Source organism: Heteronotia binoei, chromosome 21 (genome assembly GCF_032191835.1).
Source record: "Heteronotia binoei isolate CCM8104 ecotype False Entrance Well chromosome 21, APGP_CSIRO_Hbin_v1, whole genome shotgun sequence".
In the NCBI taxonomy this organism is placed as follows: Eukaryota; Metazoa; Chordata; class Lepidosauria; order Squamata; family Gekkonidae; genus Heteronotia; species Heteronotia binoei.
Window position 1 is genome coordinate 180,608,307 of NC_083243.1, and position 12,888 is coordinate 180,621,194.

At 43.2% G+C, this 12,888-nt stretch overlaps 1 protein-coding gene across 1 annotated transcript in view; it reads right to left on the reverse strand.

The window, feature by feature from the left end:
• Positions 1 to 12,888, reverse strand: part of XRCC5 (X-ray repair cross complementing 5) — a 76,338-nt gene that overhangs the window by 15,804 nt on the left and 47,646 nt on the right. The window contains exons 17-19 of the mRNA XM_060262446.1: positions 4,913 to 5,022; positions 4,262 to 4,358; positions 2,787 to 2,854 (exon numbers count right to left, since the gene is read on the reverse strand). Of these exons, the coding sequence (XP_060118429.1) occupies positions 2,787 to 2,854; positions 4,262 to 4,358; positions 4,913 to 5,022 (275 nt within the window). The remainder of the gene's footprint in view (positions 1 to 2,786; positions 2,855 to 4,261; positions 4,359 to 4,912; positions 5,023 to 12,888) is intronic.

A 12,888-nucleotide genomic window follows, 5' to 3' on the forward strand; every position in this document is an offset into this window, starting at 1 on the left:
GCGAAGCGCGGAGTCTCAGGAATGCAGAAGGGTCGTCAACCAGGGAAAGCAAGCCGAATGTATACAAAGTACTTAGCCAAAGCAGAGTCCAGTTTCCAGTCCAAAGTCAAGCCGGGTCGGGAAGCAGACAGGTTCGTTCAGCAGGCAAGGGGGTGCAGGGCGCGGTCACGTCGGAGGGTGATCATTCAACTACATTGTCAGAACTCTGGGCTCAGATCTCTCCTAGCACGCCTGCGTGCTTCTCTACGCCTGTTTCTGAACTCCAGCCGTCTCCTCTCGCGTAGCCGTTCTGCAGGTGGTGGTGATTCTGGAGGCGATGAGCTAGTGCCTGGTGTGGCCTGATCGGTTTCAGGTGGCCCCTGCTGCTGGCTTGCTCCTTCAGGACTTACGTCCGACGTTGGTAGAGGCATCTGCACAGCAGGGGCGGGGTCAGAAGCAGGCACCTGCTCTGAGTCAGCAGGGGCAGGCATGACACTGGGAGCCAATGTCACGAAAGCTGCCGATCGAACCACGTCCCTTTGTGTAGTTAGGAAGGTGGCAAAGTATGAGACGCAGAATCGTGGGGCATCATAGGCCGCAGAGAAGGTTCCAAAAGGTGGCTTTTGAGTTGAGCAGCTTGATTCTTTTTGGCCTGTTTTCCAAATTGGCTGCAGTGAACACAAGTGTCGATTCTGTGGGCTTCCCCCAAACAAAATAAGCATAAAAGGTGTCCGTCGGTAGAGGGAGTTTTGGTCCCACACCGAATGCACTTTTTGAAAGTTGTTTTGCTGTCCTTCCCTTCCATATGCCCAGGGGGGGTGGGGAGGGAGGGGTAGCAGCAAAACAAAAGATAAAGTTCTTTTTTTTTTTTTTAGGAAAGGGAGTAACAATAGTAGTCGAAGAATGAAGGTTAACGATACCAGTCGAAGAATGAAGATAGAAGAGGTCGTCGGTGGAATTGAGGAGACGCAATGAGGTAGGTCTATTCCGAGCGGCGGTTAATAAGAAACTGGGTGGGTGTAGCACCTTCTCCTCGTTCCAGGCATGCGCAGTGGATGCCTGCTCCCCAGATCGAGAGGGAATGAGAGCCAAAATAAAACGCCTAGGCTAGCTTTGAATTCTCCAAGGTCGGGTTCATTTCCAGGCTGACAACCCATGTGTGGGACTGCACAGAGACCATGATGAAGATCAGAAGAATATCTGTTTTGGGGGTTTTTTTCCTCCCTCCGAAAGGCCACCAGTTCACTCAAAGTTCACTCAAATTGGAGCTTTCAGCTCAATATGAACAATAAATTAATTTAGCAGACAAGTACTATTTTCAAGCCCTAGCAGAAGACAGTGCAGGTTTGCAAAGGTTATTCAGCAGAGAAGTTTGCACAGTCTCACCACATCATTCCTATATCTGCCTTCCCTGTCATTATGGATGTAATACTATTTTACAGGCAATACTGACGTAAAAGCAAGCTGTCAAATTTAAGAGGCTTTTTCCACTGGAGCAAATCCCATTTTACGTAGTTAATTGAGGTAAAATGCTCTTCCTGAAAGTTACATATTTCCTCAGAGGTCCCCAAAGTGGCATCCGGTGTTAAATTAGATGTAAACACATCACAGTCTTGAAGACACTGGAGATGAAGAATCGCTTGGCAGCAGAATTAAATTTTTATTTTCCTATCAAGAAACTGCTGCGCATCAACAGTTGATTTCCTCCCCCTTCTTCCCTGACAGGACCTGTTGTACATTTATGTATAATTGTTGTGCTGAAATCTATTAACTTCCTCAAAACAATGACAGAATGCACCTGGCAGGTCTGCTCTTTTAACATCATCTCTCTCTCTCTCTGCTTTCCCCATCTACACAGCCTCTGCATGAATGATTTTCTGAAAGATTCAAGCCTGGTATCTTGCAGCAAAATGAGGTTGGAATGAAGTGGCAGAATGGAATGTACTGATTCAGAGGGCAAGCATTTTTTTTAATACTCTCCTATATACAAAGCACACAGTAAACTAACATTACAAAGGGAGTACGTTTTAGTATGTCTTTCTTGCTAATACACTAATATTTTCTTTCACTTTCAGAGGTTTTTTTTTTTTTTTAAATCTTGGACTACTCAAAAAATTCTCTCTCCCAACTGTAGTCTGTTGTACTATAGGCCAAAATTTTAACATATCCTCCTGCCATTTCATTAGGTCTAGAAAGCAGGCACAAAAACAGGCAAGGTTGTCTTCTAAAACAATAACAATAAGGTGTTCGCTCTGTAGTGAACAAGATTTTTTTACTTCTATGTCTCCCTATCGATCCCCAGAAGCAGCAGTGTTATAATTTGCTATTTTCCTATGGTGAGACGAACATCTGAGTAGCAAATACACAGAGGAATAGGATGGCATTAGACACAACATCCTGTCACCATGTTTTCTCACTTGAGATACTCATTTTTTTAAGGACAGACAAGGGAGAAGTCAAGTTGCATGTACAGTTAACATGAAAAAGAGAGACAGCACACACACACACACACACACACACACAGACTTATGGCTAAATTGGATTTTAATGGAGGCTTTACATCATATTGCTGTATTTGGTGTATTTCATGCTTATTTTAAAGAGACATTTAAATAATAATATTTTATGGCTGTAAACTACATCAGAAGCTATATGCTGAGAGAAAGCCTGAAAATATTTTAAGTAAATAAAAGAATGCCACCAAACTTCCGAGTATTGTCAGAAACTCCGAGTCTGTTGAAAGCCTTACTCCCACAAGCAGAAGGTTCCTGAATCCTGACCTTAGAAAAGTATTCTAACACCAGTACCTTTTTGGCATCTTCCACTGACACAGTGCTTCCTGCAGCTTCTTCTTTGGTAATCAAGGAGACGCCATCTAAAAATAGCCAGATTGCACAGAATCACCATTTCATAAAATTTCTCTTCATGTTAAGCATGGAAGGGAACTGACCAGAGTTCTAAGGTCTTAAAACATCATGAATGCTTTTTTGAGGACAGCACTAAATACTGCAATATACGTTAACACACCTCTTAATGTAAACTGGTATAATCTAGCAGATACTCTTCCTCTCCTAGCAGTTACTTCAAACAGGCTGATTGGTTTGGAGGACTGAATTATTTCAAATTGGAACACGATGGCTTCTAAAAAAAACTCAGACCTCTATAGGTCTACACACTAACATATATCTACACAAGCAATACACATTCCATAGCCCAGGGATTTTTTTTAAATTAAAAAAGTGTAAGAAATATTTTCCGAACCAACCAATGGTACACAGAATCCTTAGACATAAAACTGTGTTACTGAGAATTACTTTTTCCAATCCAACAGTGCAATCCTATGCAGCTACATTAGCAATGAAAGGCATTTGAAGCAAAACAAAATTTTAAAATATTACACAGCTAGAAGGATGCTGACCTAGCTAAATGCTCAGAAAAAAAGATTGAGGTTAGCAGTTGCAATGTTAATTACTTTACAGATGGTGGTCTTGTAGAGAAAATTTAAATTACAACAGCCTTCCTGAGGCAATGCATTCAGTGGGAAATGCGCTACCTCTGGGAATACAGTCATTTCCAGTGAGCTATTTCCATTCAACATCATTCTGGTTTCACAGAATGTTTGGGAATTTTTTGTTGTTTTTTTCTCTTCAGTAATAGCAATATTTCTAGACTTACACAACTTGATCCCATCCCCAAGTTAGAAATCTTGACACAAAACTGCTGAAGGTGGTTTACATGCCCTGATCTTGCCAACAAATAGCATAATAATCAAATTAAAAGGTAAGCTGCCACCTATGTAGTGTAGTTCTTGGCTTTGGGGAATAACTGACCAAACAACAGTCAGTCAAATGTCTGCCCAGTATGCTACCCAGTTGGAACATGAGTGTAGGTGTGAATATGCGTGAGGAGGGGGAGATGTAAGCCACTGAAGGGATGGGTAAGTATCTAAAACAGCAACCCAGGTATATTGGCTGAAATGCTCTGGCCTTCCCCATGTGATTCAGACACAGCACCATCTTGTTTAATATCCTAGGCTCAGGCATCTCCATTTGATATAATGTACTGATCTGAAAAGAGTTTGCACACAATATACGATGCCGAAGACAATGATGCTTTAAAAAAGGATTATTAAAAATACATTCCAGATTGCCATAGGCAAGCAGTACAGCACTAATTTAGCTGGAAAGAAGTAAGATTTTCCTCACAGAATTTACAGTTTCCCTGAAAACTTTAATCCTCTTATCTTCTTCACACCATGAATCACAAACAAGGTTTGAGATACCTTGTATTATGGTTTCCCAGAATTCAGGTAAGTTTTCATCTTCCACCTTTTTTTTCAAGGCTTCCAGAAAATCATTAAAGCACTGAACTTGTGACAGCTGAAACAAATGGGAACAACAAAGAAACAACACAGAGAAATAAAAGTTCGCTTGACACTGAAGTGACACAGAATTCTTAATTCCTCACAACAATCTGTCTGAAGAGAAATGGGGGAGGAGGGGGGGGGAATGGAAGCCTTTTCAAACCACTTCGCATTCATCTGGTCTAGCATAGAATCAATTTTCTAACATGCTGTGAGTCACTCAAGAGATGACACTTCACAAAGCAGCTATGCCTCCTTTGTGATTTGCTTTAAGAAGTTATTTAGGGACGGCGCAGACTTCTTTTTGTCTAACAGGTCACAGTTATTGTCTTTCCACAGCAGAACGAAACCCCAGTAGAATCTATTCTATATACTCTGAACAGGCCAAAAGGCCAAAATATATAGCACCCAGACACTTTTAAGATCTCTAGCTATTACACCATTAATAGTTTCCTTCTATGCAACCTTTGATACAAGCCCAACTTTTAGCCTCACACATTTTCAATACTAGGAAGGGAGCATGTCAAATCTCAACAAACAGCAATGACTAGTTTTCATAATCAGAATTACCTTAACAGCTTCCTCTCTGAAAACTTGTATGCAGTTGATGCTCTTCATATAATATGGCACCCCTCTCTTTTCCAGAAACTGGTGAATGTGGTTTATCAGCTGCTGACTGACTGGAGACAAAACAGGGGTGAGGGGAGCACACAAATTAGAGCAGTTATTCAATAGGTAGGATCAATGCCCACCTCCTGCAAACTGAATGATGTATTTTATTTATTAATTTATTTATTAATTTCATTTATATCCCGCCCTCCCCCACCTTGGCAGGCTCAGGGCGGCTAACAGCAATCCATAAAAACACACCATAATAAATAAAACATTAGAATTACATTATAGAACAATAAAACATTAAAACATTAAATTAAAAACCAGTCTAGTAGATACAATTATACTGCGGTATAGATCTTTGGACCGCATTGGCGGATCTTTAATTACCATTTTTCTTAGCAGTCCGAATATGCTGATTTAAAAAGGGTGGTCTTGCAGGCCCTGCGGAACTGTTCAAGGCTCCGCAGGGCCCGCACCTCCTCGGGGAGTCGGTTCCATAGGGTAGGGGCCGCGATCGAAAAGGCCCGTATTCTGGTGCTCTGATATTTAACTTCCTTCGGCCCAGGGATAGTCATTAAGTTTTTCCCCGTTGACCTCAGTGCTCTCTGGGGTTCATATGGGGAAAGACGGTCCCTCAGGTAGGCAGGTCCTCGGCCATATAAGGCTTTAAAGGTAACGACCAACACTTTGTACTGGACCCGGTATATAATCGGCAGCCAGTGCAGTTCACGTAGTCCCGGCCATATATGCTCCCGTTTCGGGAGTCCCAACAACAGCCTGGCCGCCGCGTTCTGCACTAGCTGCAATTTCCGGGTCCGGCACAGAGGTAGCCCCAAGTAGAGGGCGTTACAGTAGTCTAGTCTTGAGGTGACCGTTGCGTGGATCACTGTTGCGAGGTCCCGGCGCTCAAGGAAAGGGGCCAACTGCCTTGCCCGCCTCAGATGGAAGAATGCTGACTTGGCAGTGGCTGCTATCTGGGCCTCCATCGATAATGAAGGCTCCAGTAAAACACCCAGACTCTTTACCTGGCGCGCTGCTTTCAATGGCGCACCATCGAAGGCCGGGAGAGCTATTTCCCTTCCCAGAGCGCCGCGACCCACGCATAGGACCTCTGTCTTCGCTGGGTTCAACTTCAGCCCACTCAGCCTGAGCCATGTCGCTACAGCCTGTAATGCCCGGTCGAGATTCCCTGGAGCGGGGTCGGGCCAGCCATCCATTAGTAGATAGAGCTGGGTGTCATCTGCATATTGATGACAACCCAGCCCAAACCGCCGGGCAATCTGGGCAAGGGGGCGCATATAGATGTTAAACAGCATCGGGGAGAGAACTGCTCCCTGGGGCACCCCACAATCCAGTGTGCGCCTCCGGGACCGCTCGCTCCCGATAGCCACCCTCTGTCCCCGACCTAGGAGAAAGGAGGAAAGCCATTGCAAGGCCAACCCCTCGACCCCAATGTCGGCGAGGCGGCGCGTCAGTAGCCGATGGTCGACTGTATCAAATGCAGCCGACAGATCTAACAACATCAGTACCGCAACGCCGCCCCGATCCAGTTGCCGTTGGAGGTCATCCACTAAGGCGACCAGCACCGTCTCCGTCCCATGGCCCGGCCGGAAACCAGACTGACATGGGTCTAAGACAGAAGCAGTCTGTCTTACAATACTGCTAAAAAAAACCCCCAAACCTCCCAAACCCTACATTAGAAGTGTGTGGGGGAGCTGTAGCTTCAGAACAACAACAGCTTCTGCTCTATCAACACTACTGTGTGCCATCATGAGATGTATCTCCGGCAAGCAAGATTTATGCCCCAAACAGGTGACAGTAGAATAGTCTGCTAACTCAACTCTGAGCTTTCAACTCTACTCATCTTGTTCAACATGGTATTACACTGAAATGCCAACCAAAGCATAACTGAAGCTTTTGCATCTTAAAGATGTGCACAGCTGGAAGGGACTTAAAGGGTCATCTACTGTCCAACCCCCTGCACTATGCAGGGAATTCAAAACTACCTCCCATTCCCCCAGTAACCCCCACTCTATGCCCAGCATCTAGTCTGGAAGAAAACTGCTTACTGAACCCAAAGTGGTGATCTGCATTACCCTGGGCATGAAAGAACGGGCCACAAGAGTCAAGCACTAGCACATCTCTTCCTGCCCTCCCTCATGATCTGCCTAAATTCACAGAACATTGCGGTCAGATGGCCATCTACGTGTTGCTTAAAAACCTCCAAAGAAGGAGAACCCACAATCTTTCAAGGAAGCCTGTTCCATTCCACTCTGCCAGGAAAGTCTTCCTAATGTTTGTTTGAAAACTCTTTTGATTTAGTTTCAATTCATTGGTTTTTCTGGGGCAACAGAAAACCACATGTGTGTGTGTGTGTGTATACACACACATATTAGCCACTGTGTGACACAGAGTGTTGGACTGGATGGGCCATTAGCCTGATCCAACATGGCTTCTCTTCTATTCTTACGTGACCCAGAGTGTTGGACTGGATGGACCATTGGCCTGATCCAACATGGCTTCTCTTATGTTCTTATGTGACACAGAGTGTTTGGACTGGATGGGCCATTGGCCTGATCCAACATGGCTTCTCTTATGTGACACAGAGTGTTGGACTGGATGGGCCATTGGCCTGATCCAACATGGCTTCTCTTATATTCTTACGTGACACAGAGTGTTGGACTGGATGGACCATTGGCCTGATCCAACATGGCTTCTCTTATGTTCTTATGTGACACAGAGTGTTTGGACTGGATGGGCCATTGGCCTGATCCAACATGGCTTCTCTTATGTGACACAGAGTGTTGGACTGGATGGGCCATTGGCCTGATCCAACATGGCTTCTCTTATGTTCTTACCCTCTATAGGATAGCCCTTCAAATACTTTTTTTAAAAACAGTAAATAACTTTTATTAAAATTTTATATACATAATGCAGATTATAAACAAATAAAAATATTATCATACACTATCAAGAACTAAAGAAGTAATAATATTTATACTAAAGTTAAGCAAATATGATCTTAAAGAGATATCAACATACAACTGAAAGAAAATATTTCAATGAGGGAAATCCCACTGTAAAGAGGATATTTTTATATCCAAGCAAAGTGAATTATTACTTTAAAACTGTGAATAAATCTAAAAAAACTTCCAAAAATAGTTTTTAAAAAAGTTTTTTTGAGAAAAAATAAAAATAATAAATAACTACTAATAATTCTTGCACTTGGAGGTGAGAAATATGGACCTTGTGATAGTAAGAAGTGGGAGGAGGGGAAAGAGGAAAAAAAGAAATTAAAAATGCAACCAGAAGCGGTATATATCATTAGACGGAAGGAGGTTATGGTTTGACATAAATTCCAACACCGGAGCCTAAATGGCTATGAACCTGTTGTAAGACTTATTAGAGCAAAAATGAGCATAATCTACAAACACTGAAATCTTTCACATTACAAACTGATCCCAAATTTTATCAAGCCAGTTTTGCTGTGAAGGAGCAGATGATGATTTTCAAGATGAAGCAATAGTTAAACGTGCTGTAGCTAAAAGAATCTGGAATAATTCCCTGTGGAGGACATTTGAAAGTAGGTCTTCCCATATGTTTAAAAGAAAAAGGTCACAAGACATTGGTAAAGTTTGCAAGATAGTTATGAAGAAAGTCACAAGGCACTGGTAAAGTTTGCAAGATAATTATAAAAATTCATTGCATTACATCCTGCTGAATGACAGGGCATTCCCACCAGTAGTGAAGGTAAGTACCTACAAAACCACAGTTCTGTCCCCTGTCACCGCTTCTATTTGCATTAGTGATAGAACCCCTGGCAGAACTCTGCCGCCCTGAGCCTGCCTCGGCGGGGAGGGCGGGATACAAATAAAATTATCTAATCTAATCTAAAAACTAATTAGGCAAAATGAAAAAAATAAAGGGAGTGACAATAGGAGACAAAACACATAAAATAAGTCTATATGCGGACGATATAGCCTTATGTCTAACAGAACCGGTATCACTACAAGAGGTATGAAAAAATTTGGAACAATATAGCGAAGTCTCAGGACTTTATTTTAACAAGGCCAAATCTGAAATATATTTGATAAAATTGTCAGAAATAAACATTAATTACATAAAAAAAGAAATATGCATATAATTGGACCAAAGAAAACTGGAGATATCGAGGAAGTAATAGTCCAATAAATTGTATATAGCTAATTTTGATAATCTATGCACCGAAATTAAAAAATTAATCAAAAAATGGAACTGCGGATTAAGTCCAGTCTATCTAATAGAGACAATACTGAGGGGTGTTTACACGAGTGGCCTCCCCTGCTCCTTCTCCAGAGCCGGAGTGACAGCGCGAGAAGAGGGGCAAACACTGGTGTCGGAGGAAGAGGAGAGTGGGGGGGGGGGGAAGGAGGCGGCGACTCGGCTGTGTCATCTCCTGCTTCTCGCGCCCGCTGAGGCGTTGGGGCGAAGACTGCGGCTGCTGCGGGCAGGAGGCGACGAGACGGGTCACCTGACGCTCCCCGTGCTCGGCCACCAGCAGCAAGAAGAGCAACGGCAGCAGCTGCATCGCGCTGGGCGCGCTGCCGCCATCGGGGCAGCCCTTTAAGCAGAGTGGGCTGAAGCACGTGCAAGCTGGGTGGCCCTGCCCTTTCTTCGGCGGAGGCCACGGGGCATATACCGAGCGTCAAGGCTGGGAAGGCTCCCAGGCGGCGGCCCTCCGGTCTGGCCCCCTCCCAGGAGACTGAGGGTGCTGCCTGGGTCGGGCAAGCTCCTTGGGGCAGAGACTTCAGCCAGAGAGTTGCGGTGGGTTCGTGTTGCGCTCCATCGGGGCCTAGGGTTGCCAGGTCGAACTCAAGACATATCTGGGGTCTTTGGGGATAGAGGCAGGAGCAAGAGAGTTCTGGCCGACATATTTAAAGGAACCACGCTCCTTTAAAATGCCTTCCCACCATTTGGAAATCATGGAGGATGAGTTCAAAATACGGTAGTTAGTGGTCTGCAAAAAACATCATTACTTGCCAGATGTTCATATTTTTCAGCTGTAAATACTGAAACCAAGGAACATCATGTCCTATGTGTCTGTCAAAACAAGACTTTGCTCTCATTCTACCATTAAGTGCCAGATCTGCTAGACAAGCGATACTGATTTGTTTCCATTGATCAAAAGCACCCGGATCTTTTCCAGGCCGAAACCAAGTTTGATTAGTAAACACTGCAAATTGAGATATAGCTGGAACCAGGATTGACTTCTTACGATGCCAAAGATGTACCATCGCTCTTAAAAATATATTTTTCATGCAGAGCACGTGGACGAAGTGATGCAGGACACCAAAAATTTCTTTTAGACTTAGAGGGGCACAATATAATTGCTCAATCATCATCCAATCCACAGGCAGATCTTCTTGAATGATACATAGAACATCCACAGAAATAGAGGCATGGTGATAACGTTTTAATTATGGTAGACCAACACCTCCCATATTAGCAGGTCTAAGAAGGGTACTGCAGTTGACTCCTGGTTTTTTTATAGGCCCACATGAAGGATGATAGAATACTCTGCCATTTATTAAAATTAACTTCTGGAATGAAAATTGGAAGTGCAGAAGAGAAACACAAGAACCGACGAAAAACAAAAAAAGTTAATTAGATGGGTGCAGTCTGGAAGGGACAGTTGAAGCAAGTCCCAGTCTTTTAGCTTCTCTAGAACATCAGAGTGTAACATATCAAAGTTATACTTTATAAGATCAGAGATTGTAATGGGAATATGAACCCCAAGGTATCTCCAATTGTCAGTACACCATGAAAATGGAAATATTTGTTTATTAGAGTTCATCATTGCAGGAGATCCTGAAACAGGATAAATCTCAGATTTCAAAAGGTTAATACAAAGTCCAGAAATTGTCTACAGTCCTCCTGATCTATTGCAGCATAAACTTCTGTAGACAGTTCCACAATAACACTGTAATCCTTAGCAGAGTTACACCCTTCTAAACCTGTCAAATTCACTGGATTTTGAAGCATGTAACTCTGTTTAGAAGAAGACGACTGAGGATTTATACCCCCCTTCTCTCTGAATCAGAGACTCAGAGCGGCTTACAATCTCCTATATCTTATCCCTCCACAACAGACACCCTGTGAGATGGGTGGGGCTGAGAGGCCAACTCCTGCGATAGCTATGGCTAACCCAAGGCCATTCCAGCAGCTGCAAGTGGAGGAGTGGGGAATCAAACCCAGTTCTCCCAGATAAGATAAGTGTGCAAACTCTTAACTGGTTGTCCTTGAAACGGCAGCTGCTGTGAGAGCCCTCTCAGCCCCACCCACCTCACAGGGTGTCTGTTGTGGGGGGAGAAGATATAGGAGATTATAAGCCACTCTGAGTCTCTGATTCACGGAGAAGGGTGGGGTATAAATCTGCAATTCTTCTTCTGAGTTCTAGCACCTATTTTTTTTTTTAAAGTCCTGTTTATACCCCAACTTTCTATAACCAAATTCAGGGCACTGATGTGTGCCTTACAAGACACTCAGGAACTATGCCCAAAGTCAGTCAGTACAAACACGAACGCAGAGCCTAGCAAGGTCTGGGAACATGGCATAAAGCTCGAACAGCGATTACTGTACAAAAGGCCTGCACTAATTGTTGTATTTTCCCTATGGTAATCCCCCACCAACTGCCCAGTTTAGGAATATGGTGGCATTTACCCCTGGAACAAGTCTTGCTGTGCCTGCCTATCAGTCAGTGGACAGGAGTTTATGACTGGAAAGTTTTTTTGTTAATTTAGAAATGTTCCCTTGGTCCTAGCACAGGAACCATTATTAGAGAGGAATGTACCGAATAAAATCTCCACTAGAGTGGACACACAATGTGTATATATGGAAATAACAGTTTGGTATTCTGTATTAGCATGGTTGTGAGAACATTTGAAAATTATGAAAATTAAATACAAGTATCTAGGGAATAGTTTTATGTTTTGATTTTTCTTCTTTTACCAAGCAAACATTTTATGGAGGGGGGGGGGACAGTCCAGGTAGACCTGGTTTTATCTTGTTGTTTTTTTTAAAAAAACAACACGTAAAACTGAGGAAGCTTTAACCACTAGGTCAAGAGAGTGGGAAGCAATGAATTCAAGGATCATCTCCTAAATAAAATCTTGCTCCTCAGATAGATAACACAGGCTGAGATCAAGTGATACTCTGCTGGATAAAGGAACAACAGTAAAATGGACTGCCTCACATCTATATTCACTGATGGTTATATGAAATGCTAGTTAAGTCCATTTACTCACTCTGACATTTCTACAGCCCTAAAGGAACCAAATCATAGTGAAGAGAAAGAGGTGGATTATGAGTAAGGCACACGACAGATAAAAATCAAAGCTTTCACAAACTTGATTTTGTTTTTAAAATTCAGCTGTACTAAGACTCAGTTAATACCAACAATGCTACAAATTTGCTCTTGCTATCTTTGCTCCCCAACACTCCTTCTCTTGTTGTAAGATGAGCTAATTTCTTACTTCCCAATCACAGTAAGCCATAGTTTGTTGTTACACCTGACCCAGCAAGCTAGAGTTTGTGCTTGCTTTGTAAAGTGGGATTGCAATCAGTGGTTCGTTCCAGCCTGTGAACCAAGTTTACTAGTTCAGATAAAACAAGGTTTGTTGCAACAGTAGAATTGTGTGCAGGCAAGAGAAACTGAAACTGAATAATATCTTAAGGTTACCAAATCAAGACTGAGAAATCCCTGGAGATTTGGGGTTGGAGCCTTGAGAGGACAGAGACCTCAGCGGGGAGCAATGCTATAGAGTCCAGCCTCCAAAGCACCCATTTTCTCCAGGGGAACATATTCCTGTCATTTGGAGATAATTTGTAATTCTGGATGATCTCCAGCCTCCACCTGGAAGCCAACACTCCTTGTCCCATTGGAGGAAATAGAT